Raw genomic sequence first — 14,376 nt, forward strand, 5'->3', positions numbered from 1 at the left:
CGTCAGGACAGGACGTGACATGATCATTGGGGAATGGCGCAGATGTGAAAAACAGATGTGAAGACGCCTACGTAGCGGCATGGTGTAGAAGTTTTTTAGGGTCCTGATATTAAGGTCCAGCACTGTGAGGTGAAACAGGTTATCTTAGGTCGTCGCCATTTTGGAGTTAGATGATGTTGTGACCTGTACATTAGAGGTTAGGTGAGATTACCAGTGTAGCAATGTGAGCTGTAATGGTACACTGGATAGATTTTGGACAATAAAGTTTTAAGGCAGCACCATCTTGAAGTCAGGCACTGTGAGGTGAATCAGGTTGTCTTAGAGTCAGGCATGGAATGAATAGCTAATCTTCGTTGATCCTCTTACGTGCAGTAATGCAGTTAATTTTAGGTTTAAGGAGGCGTTTGTAGAGCTGCTTCATTAAGGAGCAGGAGCTGTGAGAAATGGCCTAAGGTGCACTTCAGTGTGCCATTTTAACAGCTAGAATGCTAATGTACGGGACCCTTTAAATGGGTAAAATGACTTGATACTCAAGTGACATACCTGGCGCGCGATTTGAAGGCAAGCTCCTTATTTTATTGATTCTGCCTTTTGTGTGATGATGAATGAAGGTGGCAGCCTCAGAGGCTCGGGCCACGGCGCCCCAGCAGTTTGATCACAGTTTGACTGAAATGTGGCCGAGATTGAGCACAGGCAGCATCAGAACGCAGAGGACTGCCGCAGCACTCGCGCGATCCACAGTTGGCCAATGCCTGTTGCAAATCAATGCAGAAGGCAGTCACACGGCAGGCCCAGGAGCCTCAGCTCACCGGGGAGGCGAATGGGACCCAGGCCAGGGCCACAGCACAGGTGTAAAAGATCGCCAGCGCGACTCCCAAATGAGCGATGCAGAAAGCAGCCACACGCCCAACCCGGAGCGAGAGCAAGTCACCTCACCTCATCCGTCAGTGGGGGATGTCCCGCAAATGGCGTCTCCTTCCTGGATCGTCCACAGGTCTCCGCTTCCCAGCAGGCGATGGCCGTCCTCACAGCCGATGATTCCAGATTGATGAAGCCTCGCAGAGCGGGGGGGGCCAGAGGGGGTAAGTCCCAGAGCGAAAACAAGCTACCTCCGCTTCCCGGTCAGTTTCTGGCAGGAGATCGGGACTCCGGAGCGAGAGCAAGCTACCTCAGCTCCCCGGTCAGTCTCAGGCAGGCGATCGGGACTCCGTTGCGAGAGCAAGCTGCCTCAGCTCCCGGGTCAGTCTCAGGCAGGCGATCAGAATCAGAACTCCAACCTGGGCCACAGCAGCACCCCACCAAATCACAGCAGATCGGTAGGTGAGACGCTGCTGTGTCACAAGGGGCAGTGGGGGATATCCTGCAAATGGCGACTCGCTCCTGTATCGCCCACAGGATCCAGTCTCCCAGCAAGCAATAGTCGTCTCCTCCACCGACGATGCCACACCGACGAGCCTCGAGGGCTGGCTCTGTAGCAACGACGGTGCCTCGCACAGGGGAGGGGGGTCTCAGGCGGTGAGGGAGCGGAGAAGGAATCCAGCAGCGGTCCTTCGAGCAGTAGGCAGAAAAACTCACTCCCTGTTTCACAACCCTGCTTGGGTGGAGTGTAGTCAGTTCCCAGGAGCCGTCGGAGCCTTGTGGAAGTTTTTTTTACGAGGATAACAACAAAAAATGATAATCTCCAAACCCCCGAACCAGGAGCTCCTCTGGGAGGTTCCTACTCAGCGGCCATCTTGGACCTTTAGGCTGAATCCCCTGATGAGACTCCGGTAGATTGAAAGGATCAACCAGATTGCAGGGAGTGTCACTGGAGATCTTCTAAACACTCGCAGCCTGGTCTTTGCACAGTTTCTGAGACAGCAGCCAGAGAGAGACTATCGGTCCTGCTAAAACTTACTGAGAACTCAGCAGACTCAGAGCTGAAATGAGGGGTATTACTCACACTTCAGCCTTGGTTTTCTTCTGTAACTGTCTTCTTTCCCTCTTCATGCCATTGTATGCTGGGCGGGGGCCTGCATGGGCTCTGGGGGAGGGTGAATATGCCATGGTCTTCCTCCACTCTTATTCTTCTCCTTACGGCATGCCGCCCGGGACATTTGATTGGACATAGTTCTTGTTCTAGTTTCAGTTTGGGTCCTATTTGGGGGTATGCTTCTCTTTAGCCTGTACACAGGCTATAGTATGCACTCAAATATTTTTGGGAGTCCGGTGGGCCTTTAGGAGATCTATTCTTGGGATGGAGGCAAACGTTGTTGTTGTAGTAGGATGATGATTTATGGGATGGGATGTTGTTTACTAATCCAAGGTTAGTTACACTCAATGTGAAGAGACTCAATAATCCAGTGAAGAGAAGAGTGGTCCTCTCATATCTCAAACAGATTGGGGCGGACATTTGTGTGTTACAAGAAATGCACTTGGTTGCTAATGACTGGCATAGACTAAAATCAAAGTAATTCCCTTAACAATATTTCTTGTCTATGCCTATGAAGACTGCTGGAGTGGCAATACTGGTGTGCCATTCCTTTAAAGGGGCAATAGGACCTCGAATAGCAGAGATACGAGGGCGTCTCTTGGTCCATAAGATTTCTATGGGCACCCAGTCAATACTAGTGGGCACGCTTTACACTCCAAATGAAGGACAGTAGCACTTTTTGGGAAACCAGAGGCAGACTCTATGAATACCCAAGAGCGTTTGGTCTTATTGGGAGAGGATTTAAATTTGGTAATATGCAATGTGTGGACTGCTCCTCTCATCGAGACGGCAGGACTGGGGATTAATCTTGTGATTGCAGTGATTGGCTGAGGGACATGGGTTTGAAGGATCTATGGAGGGAAGCACACCCCAGTACACAGGATTACACATACTTCTCCCATGCACAAAAGACTAGATAATTTCCTTGGCACCCAGGAGTTACAGGCGCCACTCACCTCCATAGAGATCGAACCTAGAATCTTATCAAATCACTCAGTCATTCTTAGTATCAACCTGCCTCGGCCTCAACTCTCCTGCCTGCCCTGGCAAATGAGGAAGACTCTCCTATATCACCCACAGATAGTACAGCAAGCCCTGCAAGCCTTATGCAATATCTTGAAGAGAATGATACTCCAGGGAAGTTGACAGCAATAGTTTGGAATGCCCTTAAGGCGGTATTTCGGGGCAAATTCCTTGCAAACTCTGCAACTGAGAACTAGCTTAGACGAGAAGAGTTGGAGCAGCTCCAACAAAAGTTGAGAGCGTTGGAGCATACATGTCACAGCATTGGCGCCTAGGAACATGGAAAGAATTAACTGGCTTAATTCTTGATAGGGCAGAATACGCCTTGCTGCATCTATGACATTCCTTTTATGCTGGAGGTTATAACTGTGGGTGAATGCTAGCGACTAGACTTCTCATGCAACACCAGGCTGCATCAGTTAAGTCGCTCCTCACTTAAACCGGTGCTGAAGTAACAAGCGATGCTGCCTTAGCAGCACGTTTTAGTGAATTCTATGAAAGGCTGTATTCTCCCCAAAATATTCTCAGGGATATCGCCACACACTATCTAACACAAGTCAATGTATCACGTCTTACTGAGGGACAGGATGCTCAATTAGACAGCCCGATGTGTATCGGGGAGGTAATTTCAGCAATCTTAAGATTAAAACATCTCAAGTCACGGGAAGCAGATGACTTCCAGATGCTGTTTTACAAGACCTTTTGCGACCAGCTAGCTCCCCTACTCTCTAAACTATTTAAAGGCATAGAGACTCCAGATTTTCGTGGTAGTTATACATAAGCAGGGCAAGGATAAACGCCTTTGTGGGTCCTATCACCCAATTTCACTGATCAATGTGGATGGTAAACTACTCACAGGCATACTGGCAAACAGGCTGAGTACCCTGATTGCAGGGACTAATATCTCCTGATCAATCAGGTTTTATCCTCCAGTGTCAATGCGCAAACAATGTAAAACTGATCATGCATATAATTGAGAAGGTGCATCGCACAAAGAAAGAGGGGCTGCTTTTTACCATTGATGCCGAGAAGGCGTTCGATCACGTCCACTGGCCATATCTACTACAAACATTGTCCCATTTTGGGATACGAGACCAATTTGTTCTTGGATTCTGAGTACCTATGACTCTCCGTGGGTGACGATAAGAGTGAAAAGGGTGAGTTTGGGTTCCTTTTCCATAGGGCGAAGTACCCGGGCAAGGCCCTTCTGGCCTTCATGAAAGAAATGAAAGAATTTGAGAAAGTCTCAGGCTTCCGCATGAACATTCTGAAATCCCAGGTGCTGAATCTTACAGTCCCTCCTGGAAAGATTGATTTTCTAATGCAACAGTTCCCAATTCAATGAACCTCTGGAGCTGTCCCCCATTTGGGGATTGACTTGACACCTAGTATACCAGCGATTAACGTCCTTAATTATCAACTACTCCCGGACAGGTTTAAAGCGGACATTGCCCGGTTGTCAAGCTGCCCCTTGTCTCTCCTGGGACAGGTTGCGACTCTCAAAATGATGGTACTATTGAAAATCCTATTACTTTTTCAGACCCTCCCTCTGGAGCCTCCCCTAGGGGCTCTTACTATGCTGCAGAAAGTTATGCAATGCTTTGTCCGGGCTTCTGGATGACCATGCATGTCCAAAGAGAGAAACTGGTGCCAGAAAAGTCAGAGGGTGTAGGGGTTCTACATTTGCAGTATTATAACTACGCAGTTCAACTACAGTATTTAGTAGAATGGTCACGCCCGGAATCGGAGATAGCATGGCTCTTTATGGATAGAGCAGTTGCTAGGGCCTCACTGTTGAAAATACTGTTCCTCCGCAGGGGGCATAGGCCTCCAAGACTCTACATATCACCAATCACCCAAGCGGTTATAAGAGCAGGTAAGGCGGGCCTAACCACATTCCTGTCCCCGCTGACTCCAATAATTGGGAATGTGGTATATACACGCGGCTTGGAGGAGATGGTATTTAATGAGTGGTAGGAGAAGGGGCGTCTCTCAGCAGGCCATTTCTTCGGTACTCAGCTCCCTACCTTTCGATGTCTTGAAACTGGTTTCTCGCTAGAGCCTCCAACAAACATGTGATAAAAGATCTTTTTGACATGCTCTTAGGAGTATCCCAAAAGGAGAAAACTAGGGCCCAGAGATGATGAGAAAGAGAAATAGGGAGGCAACTCTCACACAAAGACTGGCATGATATTAATTACAGGTCATGATGCCAGCAGCATAGCTAACATTGAAACTGTGGTTAATATTGTTTTTTACTAGTACCTAAGCCCTGAGCGACTTCTTAGAGGGAACCCTTTACGTAGTGCTGACTGTTAGCTGCAATGTGGGGCCACTGGGTGTTTTTTGCACATTTTATAGGAATGCTCCAAAATTCAACTATTTTGGAGGGAGGTGCTCATGGATATTGATAAGCACCTGAACATTCAACTCCGTAGATTGCCTTCGTACACCATTCTGGGGCAGGCCAATCCTCTCACATTTGTGCTAAAATCAAGTAGAGGTAGGCACTTTAGCTTTGCACTAGGAGCCGCACATCAACAATGCTCATGTGCTGGGGTATGCTGAGAACTCCAACACATCTGGAGTGGATAGACAGCTTGTGGGACATACTGAGTATGGAGAGACTCATGCTGACCCTCACATCGCAAGGAGATACCTACCACACATTATGGCAGCCCTTTATTTTGGTCCTGTCCCATGAATTCTGGGAATTGACATGTCCCAGATACATTATACTTCTCCGCTTAACATCACCAACATCGACTGACCAGACTGAGGTTCCCACTGTATAAATATTGGGGCGGTTGGAAGGCTAGATAAGAGATTTCAAAGAGCTGGAGTGGGTGGGGGTACGTTAGGATGGGATGGGTGTTATTTCTCTTGCTGAAGGCTTTATATGTATGACACTAGGAAGAGGGTTTAGAGTGGTTTTGCTCTGTATTTGAATTTGATATCTGCCAATAAAACACATTTGAACCAAAAAATGACTCCCTGTACTGATGGAGAAGGAAAAAGGAGTGTGAAAAATTGAAAATTGGCTAAGGAGGGGAGGAGGAAAGCAATCAAGGAGGAGGGAGCTGGGGGGAGTGAAGAGCAGAGAAGGGAGGGGATGAGGGAAAGAAGTGGTATTTGCCAAGTTGATAATTGATAACACATTTTTCGCTTGAAGGCCTGTAAGTCTCTAGACTTTGGTATGGCCATTTTGGGGGAGTCTCAAGACTTCTTGTGGTAAGGCTTCAAAACTGAAATGGTAGAATGGAATAGGGTGGCCATATTAAGATCCAGCTCAAACACGAGTCCCGTCAGAACATTAAATAAGGGAACTTTAGTGGCAAAAACGAAAAAAAGATTGTCTTATATTAATGTGACATACATGTCAGTATGAATTACTACCTGGGGCCATATTAGAGAATACGGCGCACTCTCTTTGTTTGCACCTGGCACACCTTTCAAAAGGCGTTCCCTGCGCAAACAAGGAGAATGCACAGTATTATATTAGATGCACTGCCCCCAGGACAGCTGCAAAGTTGTGCTGCCCTGGGGGCAGTGCATTCAAGTGAAATACAGAGCAACTTTAAAGCAGTCGCTCCATGTTTCACTGTGCAGGCGGCAACCCGCCGGCACTTTTAAGGGAGATTATAGAACCCATTGCAGGCGGGTACAGTGAGTGACTGCACCCGCCTCCAAGAGAATGTCTAGGACTCCATAGGACCCCCTTCCCCACTTCCAGAGGGCTGCTATCAAGAGGGCACACAGACAGTGAGCCACCTTTTAGGTGGCACACTGTCAGTGCACCTCCTGCCAGCTTCTTTGCCTCTGTGCCCGCGTCTATAATATGGTGCGGGCACAGAGGCAAGAGGATTTACTCATTTGAATGGGGCCAACCCCCCTTGCAAATACGGGATATATGTGCATCAGGTCTATCTGTATTACAGAAAAGGCAGCGCAAGAATCTGAGGCCCTTTCCGCGATACCAAAGTACCCCGGGGTGCGCAAGCGGGTGCACATGCCCATTGCACCCCTGGGGCACTTTCCATAACAGGGCCCCAGGTGTAAATTTTAGAAGCAGTGTAGATAGTTCTAATCAGATAGGCAGGAGTAGAAGCCCCCATTATGTATATTTTAAAGAGTGAGGGGCTTTTTTATCATTAAGTCACTTGCAGCAAGCCTCCTTTCTGCGCTTAACAACAGGGAAAGGGCTGCAATGCACTGTATTTAAAATAATACAGCACATTCCTATTGATTCTCAGTGCTAGTGCACAATGTGTTGCCTAGCATTAACCCAGGCACCCTTGCGCCGTGGTGTAAGGGTGCCTGCGTTGGTAGCAGAATTGGTATTGTTCCGGAAGGGACATCTTCTTGCACCTAACCAATCCCCTTACGTAATTTCCACTTTCTATGTGTTCTGCAGAATGCAGAACACATAGAAAGAGGAAAGAAATTATAAGAAATAAAGATGTATCCCCTTGTTACACCTGCCCTGGGGATGCACAGCAGTTTTGACGCATTCCGAGGGCCATCACTTATGGTAATTCTGGGAATAGCCAAAATCCATGGGTGCTGCATGGAAAGACCCAAATACCACCCAAGAAACACCTCCCGGGCAGAGTCATGCTATACTGTGATTTACACTGCATTGCGCTACTCTGGATTTTTCAAACCATTCAGGGCCACGTAAGGTGGCCTTGCGCGCCTTGGTAAATCGCATTTAAGGGTTGTGTCTCTATTGCAGCCCATTGTGTGGTGCAAAAGTGACACAACCCAATGATAAGTATGACCCTTAATAACAAAATGTCTGTCCAATAGCTACGGCAATATGTAGACAGGCATAAAACGGAAACAGACTGTCATGAGAAAAAAAAAACAAGCAATCACTAGTAGAGAAAAAGTAGTCTATACTGACGTGCGGGTGAAATCTAAAAATAAGCACTGGTAAACAGGGTATTCTCAATAGCTTTCTGTTAATTTTGTATGTGTGCATTTTGAAAATCATTGGCAAAAGTCATTTAATGAGAAATAATTGATGAATAAATTAATGAATAAATGGAGTTATGAAAATGTTATCAATTTAATAAATTATGATATGGCGCATTCTTTCCTGTACATTGTGATGTAGTCTTGTGTTATGAACCTCACCACACCATGGGGCTTTTAGTTTGACGTGCCACTTCCAACTGTAGCAAAAATATTTTTTAAATAGTCATATTTAGCAACATAGCACTCTTCAGTGTGGAATCCAATTCAAAGAAGTCTTCTACCTTTTCATGTCATGTAAATGTGAGAAAAGTTAGTTAATACGGTTTCTTATGAGTACATTTGTTGATGCTGTGCACCTGTTCACCCTCCATTAATTCTTACTAATCTCTTTTGTCCTTAGTCTGACAGTACTGTCTGAGGCATATTTACAAGCACGCTGTGGTGGCGATAGGGGGTTTGACTTATATCCAAGCAGCATCAAGCCACTTAAAGTGGCTTAGCGCTGCCTTATAAATAAAGAACCCTTTCACACTATACTTAGCGTAAAAGTGGTGGGCAATGGGTGTTGCAGTGGGTGTTCCAACACAATGCCCATTGGTTTTGACGCTGCCCCATATTTACAAGGGTGGCGTATATGTGGGGCAGAGCCAAAATTAAGACCAGGGAAAACCTGGTCTTGCCCTGGCGGAACAAGGAGAAATGTTTTTGCTGTTCCCATGTGTGCTGAGTTGTGCAGCATACATGGAAACAGAAAAACACCATTTATTGTTTATGTGACGGAAGGTGTCCCCTTCCTGCACATAAACAATCATTAAAAAATGACATTTGCAACTTCGATGTGTGCTGCATTAAGCAGCACACACAGAAGTTACAGAACACCATTTATAGATTGTTTATGTGCATGAAGGGACACCTTCCTGAACATAAACAACCTTGCCCTGCAACACAGACACCCTTGCACTGTGGTGCAATGGTGCTTCGCTGGCACTAGACAGCTTAATTTAGCCCAGCGCACAGAGAAATGCAGGGCTGCACCATATTGTTGTTAATATGGCGCAGCCCTGCATTTCAGAAGTGGAGGAGTGAGGGGTTACGCCAATAAGGCTATTGCCCCACTCCTCCACTTCCACTGTAAATATGTCCCTAGATTTTCTGTTTGACATTCTGTTAATGCAACCCATGATTTATTTCTCAACAAGGGAAAAGTTTCACACCGACGTACATTTCTACTTCATAGTTCCTAAAGAAATTAAGTATTTTCCAGGTGTACAGTTTGATTAAAACCATTCTAATTTCTAAATGCCCTCCAATAAGGACTGTGACATAATTTTTATACCAAAAACAATGCCTAAATATTTGGACTGCCAAATTTCTCTGTCATATCCATGGCAGATTCACCCACAAACAGAGACGTTTTACGTCATGAGCAAAGTCGGATCTAGCCCAGGCCCCAGCCTTTCAGGGGGCCACCTGAGAGAGGAGAGTATTGCCACGATGAGCTTGAATAATTCTTAAACAGATTGTTTTAATTACCGTTTTCTTTAATTTATTTTTAATGTGGGTGATATGTGAAAGTCAATTATAGACATTTTGGAGAGAAATATTGTGTTTATGTTTCATGCAACCAGTGGCGGCTACAGTAAACAAAAAATGGTGAGGTGCGAAGTAGCACGACTCACCATAACTTCGGGAGCACGACCACTGCGGCACTGCCTTCTAGCTGGTGAAGCGCATCTCCAATTAAATCTCGAGCTGCTCTTATGCTGTGAAATCAGCTCCAGGATTGGTGGGAGCACGCTCACCCAGCGCTTATTTTGAGGCTGGAGACCTGTGCCAGCAATTCCCTAGGCTGTTTCACAGCCTTTGGATTCTTGGGTCTACAGTGCTCATGATGGGCTGCCCGTTGCAAGACGGCTGGCCATTTTGACATGCTCATTGTGGATCAGTGCTGCTATCCTGCATTCGCAGGATTCAGTCCTGCCCCACCCCGCAGTGTACTCAGCGTGAGCCGGTGCAGTGGCAAATAAACAAAATGTCATTGACATGCCATTTTATTTATCTGTGTTTGCGGCTGCATTTGCATCAGATGGAGCGATGCACCTCAGCTCCCAAAAAGGAGCTGTCCCTGCATGCGGCATCCATAAAAAACTATTTTTGATCAAAACAGGACCATACATATGAGAAATGGGAGGGCGTCACAGATTTTTTTTGCAGTAATATTAGTGAAATGCTGTGTTACAATATTGAAAACACAGGTCCTTATCATTGATTATTTTATGTAAACACATTTAGAATTTGGACAAGTGTGCCTGTGCACCGTCAGTGACCTGGCCAAAGAGGGCATGAAAAAGCTAAAATGTGATCATAAATTCAAAGCTGTTCCGAGCAGGGACACTCAAAATACGCTTGGCCCAGGGCACTCAAAATCCTTAAGATGTCACTGCCCACAAAGCTGCAAACTCTAATAAACAACTACAGAAGACGTTAGTGTTTCTGGCATGTGCAGTGTTTACTTACTTCTTTTTCTAGTAGTTTGTTATGGAAAAGTAGCGATATCCTCTGAATGTCTTCTGACTTTAGCCATTGCCTGTGCAAAGTAAAAAAAACACGCATAAATAAGCATACGCAAAGAGCACTAAAGAAAAGAATAGCAACAGAAAGGCGTCGTTTTTCTGAACCATATTGCAGTTATTGTGAAAATATCCTAGTTTGAAAATAAATGATTATGTCAAAGCTTCTAAACAGCTTTTTAAACTAATAAAACTGATACAACTGATGGAAGGTACTATGTGCCAGATTGTCAAAGATATATTTAGGCAATGCCTGGAAGTTTTCAAATTGTTTCCGGGGACTGAATAACCTAGCGCTATGCTCTTTGTAGAACACCCTAGAACATACAGGTATGGCAAGTGTAGTGCTTCAGACGACAGCATCCCATTGCTCCGCTCAGACAGTGAACCTGAGGTTCCCTAACCTTTGGGGAGCTGGTGTGCAACAAGTAGTAAATCTCATAATGAGCCAATAATGGGTAAAGTTAGTTATACTTTATAATAAGCACATCATCCATCAAATACTAGTGGAAACAGAACCAACTGGCACTCCAATTACATTCTCACATTCCATGTTCCATGTGCTACGTGACATCACATAGCACCCAGCTGCAGAAGCATCTACAGCTAGATATTATACTCTGCCCTCTCCAATAAATTACCTTTTTAAACTAAACATTAAACACATGTTGTTTTTCCGTAATTCAAACTTGAACAACTATAAATTATATACATGCAACCAGAAATGCAATGACTTGATACACTTACAATATGCTTTTCCATTCTAGCGAATCCAAAAATGTATCTAATATACTACTTTAAATATCACGAACTAGTACCTTTGTGTATGCTTCTTCTTCTACACTCAATCATCTGAATGTCATTGAGATTATGTTCACTGAGATCATGTCTCAGCTTTTCACCACATACTTGATTGTCATACTCCAATGATCTTTCAAATTTATCCAAGTCTGATTTCAATATAACTACTCAGCTTTTATTCCAAATCTTTCTATCATCACCTTGATTGTATTCTAAAAACATGGTATCACTTGCATGGGTTTTGTATATTTTGACCAAGACATACAACCCACTGGGGCCCTCATTTGTATCTACTCACCTACATGGACCTCTACATACTTTGCTATTTTTCATTCATCAATTGTTTTTAATTCTTTTCCTGCACCTTCTTCTCATGTCGCTCCACAACCCAATTCTAATGCACCTAATACCCTTATCACAATCCATTCAACCTGGGCATATTAGAGTGTTAAGCGGCCTTCCCTTAAACAACTCAAAAGATAATTTCCCAATGGTAGGGTGGAGTTTCATACGGTGTGCCGCTATACATTTTTGTAACTCTTTCTTCCAATCTTTGGGATTCACTCTAGACAATTGAATGTTCTTTTTTATAACCCTGTTGAACCTTTCTATGTCTCCATTTGTCTTAGTATGATAAACAGAACACTTGTTGTGCTTTATGCTACAAAATCAAAACAGAAAAGAGCTGTTAGAGAGGGAACTGGAAAACCCCTTCTCTTACATCCATAGCCTGCAATTTATATTGCCCTTCAAATCAATGAGCATCCGTGTCCCTGTAGATAATTGTCGGTGTGAACATGAGTCAAATTTCATCTTCAACTCCACACCATCACTTTTTACAAAACCTTTGCAATGCACTTGACCTCTTCCATCAGTTTGAAATACAATGTCCTAACTGATCTCTTTTATCTCCTTATTCTGTTCTTTTCTTTGTTTAGTTCTACAACACTTCTGATAATGCCCTTTCTTACCACAAGCATAACAGGTCACACCTAGAACTGGACATGTTCTTGCATTCTGCAAAACACACAAGATGATGGACGAAATGTTGCATAATGGCAAAACATTCACCCCCAGTCACAGATCTGGGTTTAATCCATCGTTATTTTGCTCACCAAGCAACCCAGTTCAGAAATGGCCATATGCAAATCAGTCTTGACCCTGTGCCTCATGGGAAAAGTCCAGACCGAACTGCCAAGCCATGTCTTCCTTGGACCGGAATCAAGCATCCTAGGACTGGTTTCTGGCTATCAGCCGTCTTCAGCCAGGATAGTTTGAGTCTAGTGGCGTAGTGAGAATGGGACCCATTTTGTGCTGGCGGTGCAAGGTATCCCTTCCCTGCCCACTTATATTCTTTGTTTAAAAATTTTCAGGACAGCTGACCAATCCCCTGATTCCTTTAATAGCTGCCACAACAATTCTTTTATGTTGCAGCCAGTCAATCAGTAGGGATACTTTTTTGAATGTTAGTTCAATAGTCAAGATATACAACTAATTTGCACCAGAATTCCTCAAAAACTACTTAATAGAATTACACCAAATCACAAAAAGCATGCATTCTGAGTCAAGACCTAACTTTCTGCTTCATTTGGCATACTTCTATTCAGAGTATTTCAAACATCCCTAAGGAAATTGCATTTTAGGAGCCCCCTTTTCTTCTCAACCATTACTTGATGGATCAGCCCAAAACTTTCAAAGAAAGGAGCTGAGATGGATGAGCTTTTTTTAAAACGTTTTGGGAAGAATCGTCAAATGGCACCAAAGTGAATAGCAATCCAATAACCGCTCTTGCTATGGTAATTATTGCTTAACTATAACAAAACATTGCCGATTGACTACGGGAGAAGAACATGGCGACTGGCGAGTAGCGGGTCGCCTGAATGTCAGGAGCGAAAGCTAAGGAAATGAGCATCCAAATGCCAATTTTATTGAAGACCTATGCCTGGGACTAAACATGTGTTATGTTAAGTTTACTCTCTGTTATTAAATCGATACTCCGATGAAGCTGTAGGGACCCGGTCCTGGGGCTGGGTTGAGAAGATGTGTTGTGTAGCGCCAGGGGTCCTGTCGATTCCGGCCGAGCAGCTCTGTGGTTCACGGGTCTGCCTTTTGCATTCTATTTTTGCGGTTCAGGGGACGGGAGCCACTGGGAGAGCCCGGCATGCTCTGGTGCAGCTGGAGATGGCGGCTGTGGCGGCCCCAGCTGTTTCGGGACATCAGGCCGGTGGGGATCCCGTGGGCGGAGTGCGGTGTGGAAGCCGCTCTGGGCGAGCGCTGACCTAGGAACTGGATCAGGAAGGAGGGCCGTTGCAGTACTTCCCTTCCAGGGAGGGAGAGGAAGGGGGAGTACAGCCGCTGAAAAGCTGAAGCAGACACATCCCCCCAGCAGAGCGGAGGGGGAGCAAGTAAGGAGAGATTCTGAGGGGGTGTGTGAGGCTGAGAAGCGCTGTAGAGTTTCCGGAGTGCCTTGGCTTGGTAAGAAGGGTGAGGCTGAGCAGCAAAGAGGCATAGAAAGTGGCTGTATGTCAGCAAACTCAGGCTGGGGGCAAACCAGGTACTCCCTCAGGAGCGTTAAGTTAAACCCACTGATGGTTGATTGTCAAGGAGGTGGGGGCTCAGAAAAATCGGGCAATCAGCATTCCGAACTTAGTAAAAAAACAGTATTACAGAATAAAAATGCAAAATATCTAAGTGTAGTGAAAGTTAGATCTACCAATAAAAAAAAAGAGTGCCCCTGTATTTAAAGACCCCCACACGTTAACCCCCCTTTAAGGAGTTTCTTCAAAATAACCCTCAGTACGTTAGTTTTAAAACCACCTGAGGGGTCTGATATATTGGATCAAAGTGGCCCACTGTCCAAGTTCCCTACTTGTAATAGATTTCTCCCCCTAATGGATGAGGTCGAACTGTCAATATCAGAGATGGCAGATGGAGCCAACAATACTGTGGTGGCAACAGGGGGGGCTTTGGGTAATTTAGACGAACAGGCTTTTTTGGATAAAGAGCAGTCCCAATTCAATATGGGAATAC

The 14,376-nt window shown here is 45.1% G+C and overlaps 1 protein-coding gene across 1 annotated transcript in view; it reads right to left on the reverse strand.

Annotated features, from left to right (window-relative positions):
- The window catches only part of ADCY2 (adenylate cyclase 2), a 3,890,318-nt gene that overhangs the window by 904,463 nt on the left and 2,971,479 nt on the right, over nt 1-14,376 (reverse strand). The window contains exon 13 of the mRNA XM_086965279.1: nt 10,493-10,562. Coding sequence (XP_086821405.1) covers nt 10,493-10,562 — 70 coding nt within the window. The remainder of the gene's footprint in view (nt 1-10,492; nt 10,563-14,376) is intronic.

The sequence above is a fragment of the Lissotriton vulgaris genome, chromosome 4_1 (assembly GCF_964263255.1).
Source record: "Lissotriton vulgaris chromosome 4_1, aLisVul1.2, whole genome shotgun sequence".
NCBI lineage: Eukaryota > Metazoa > Chordata > Amphibia > Caudata > Salamandridae > Lissotriton > Lissotriton vulgaris.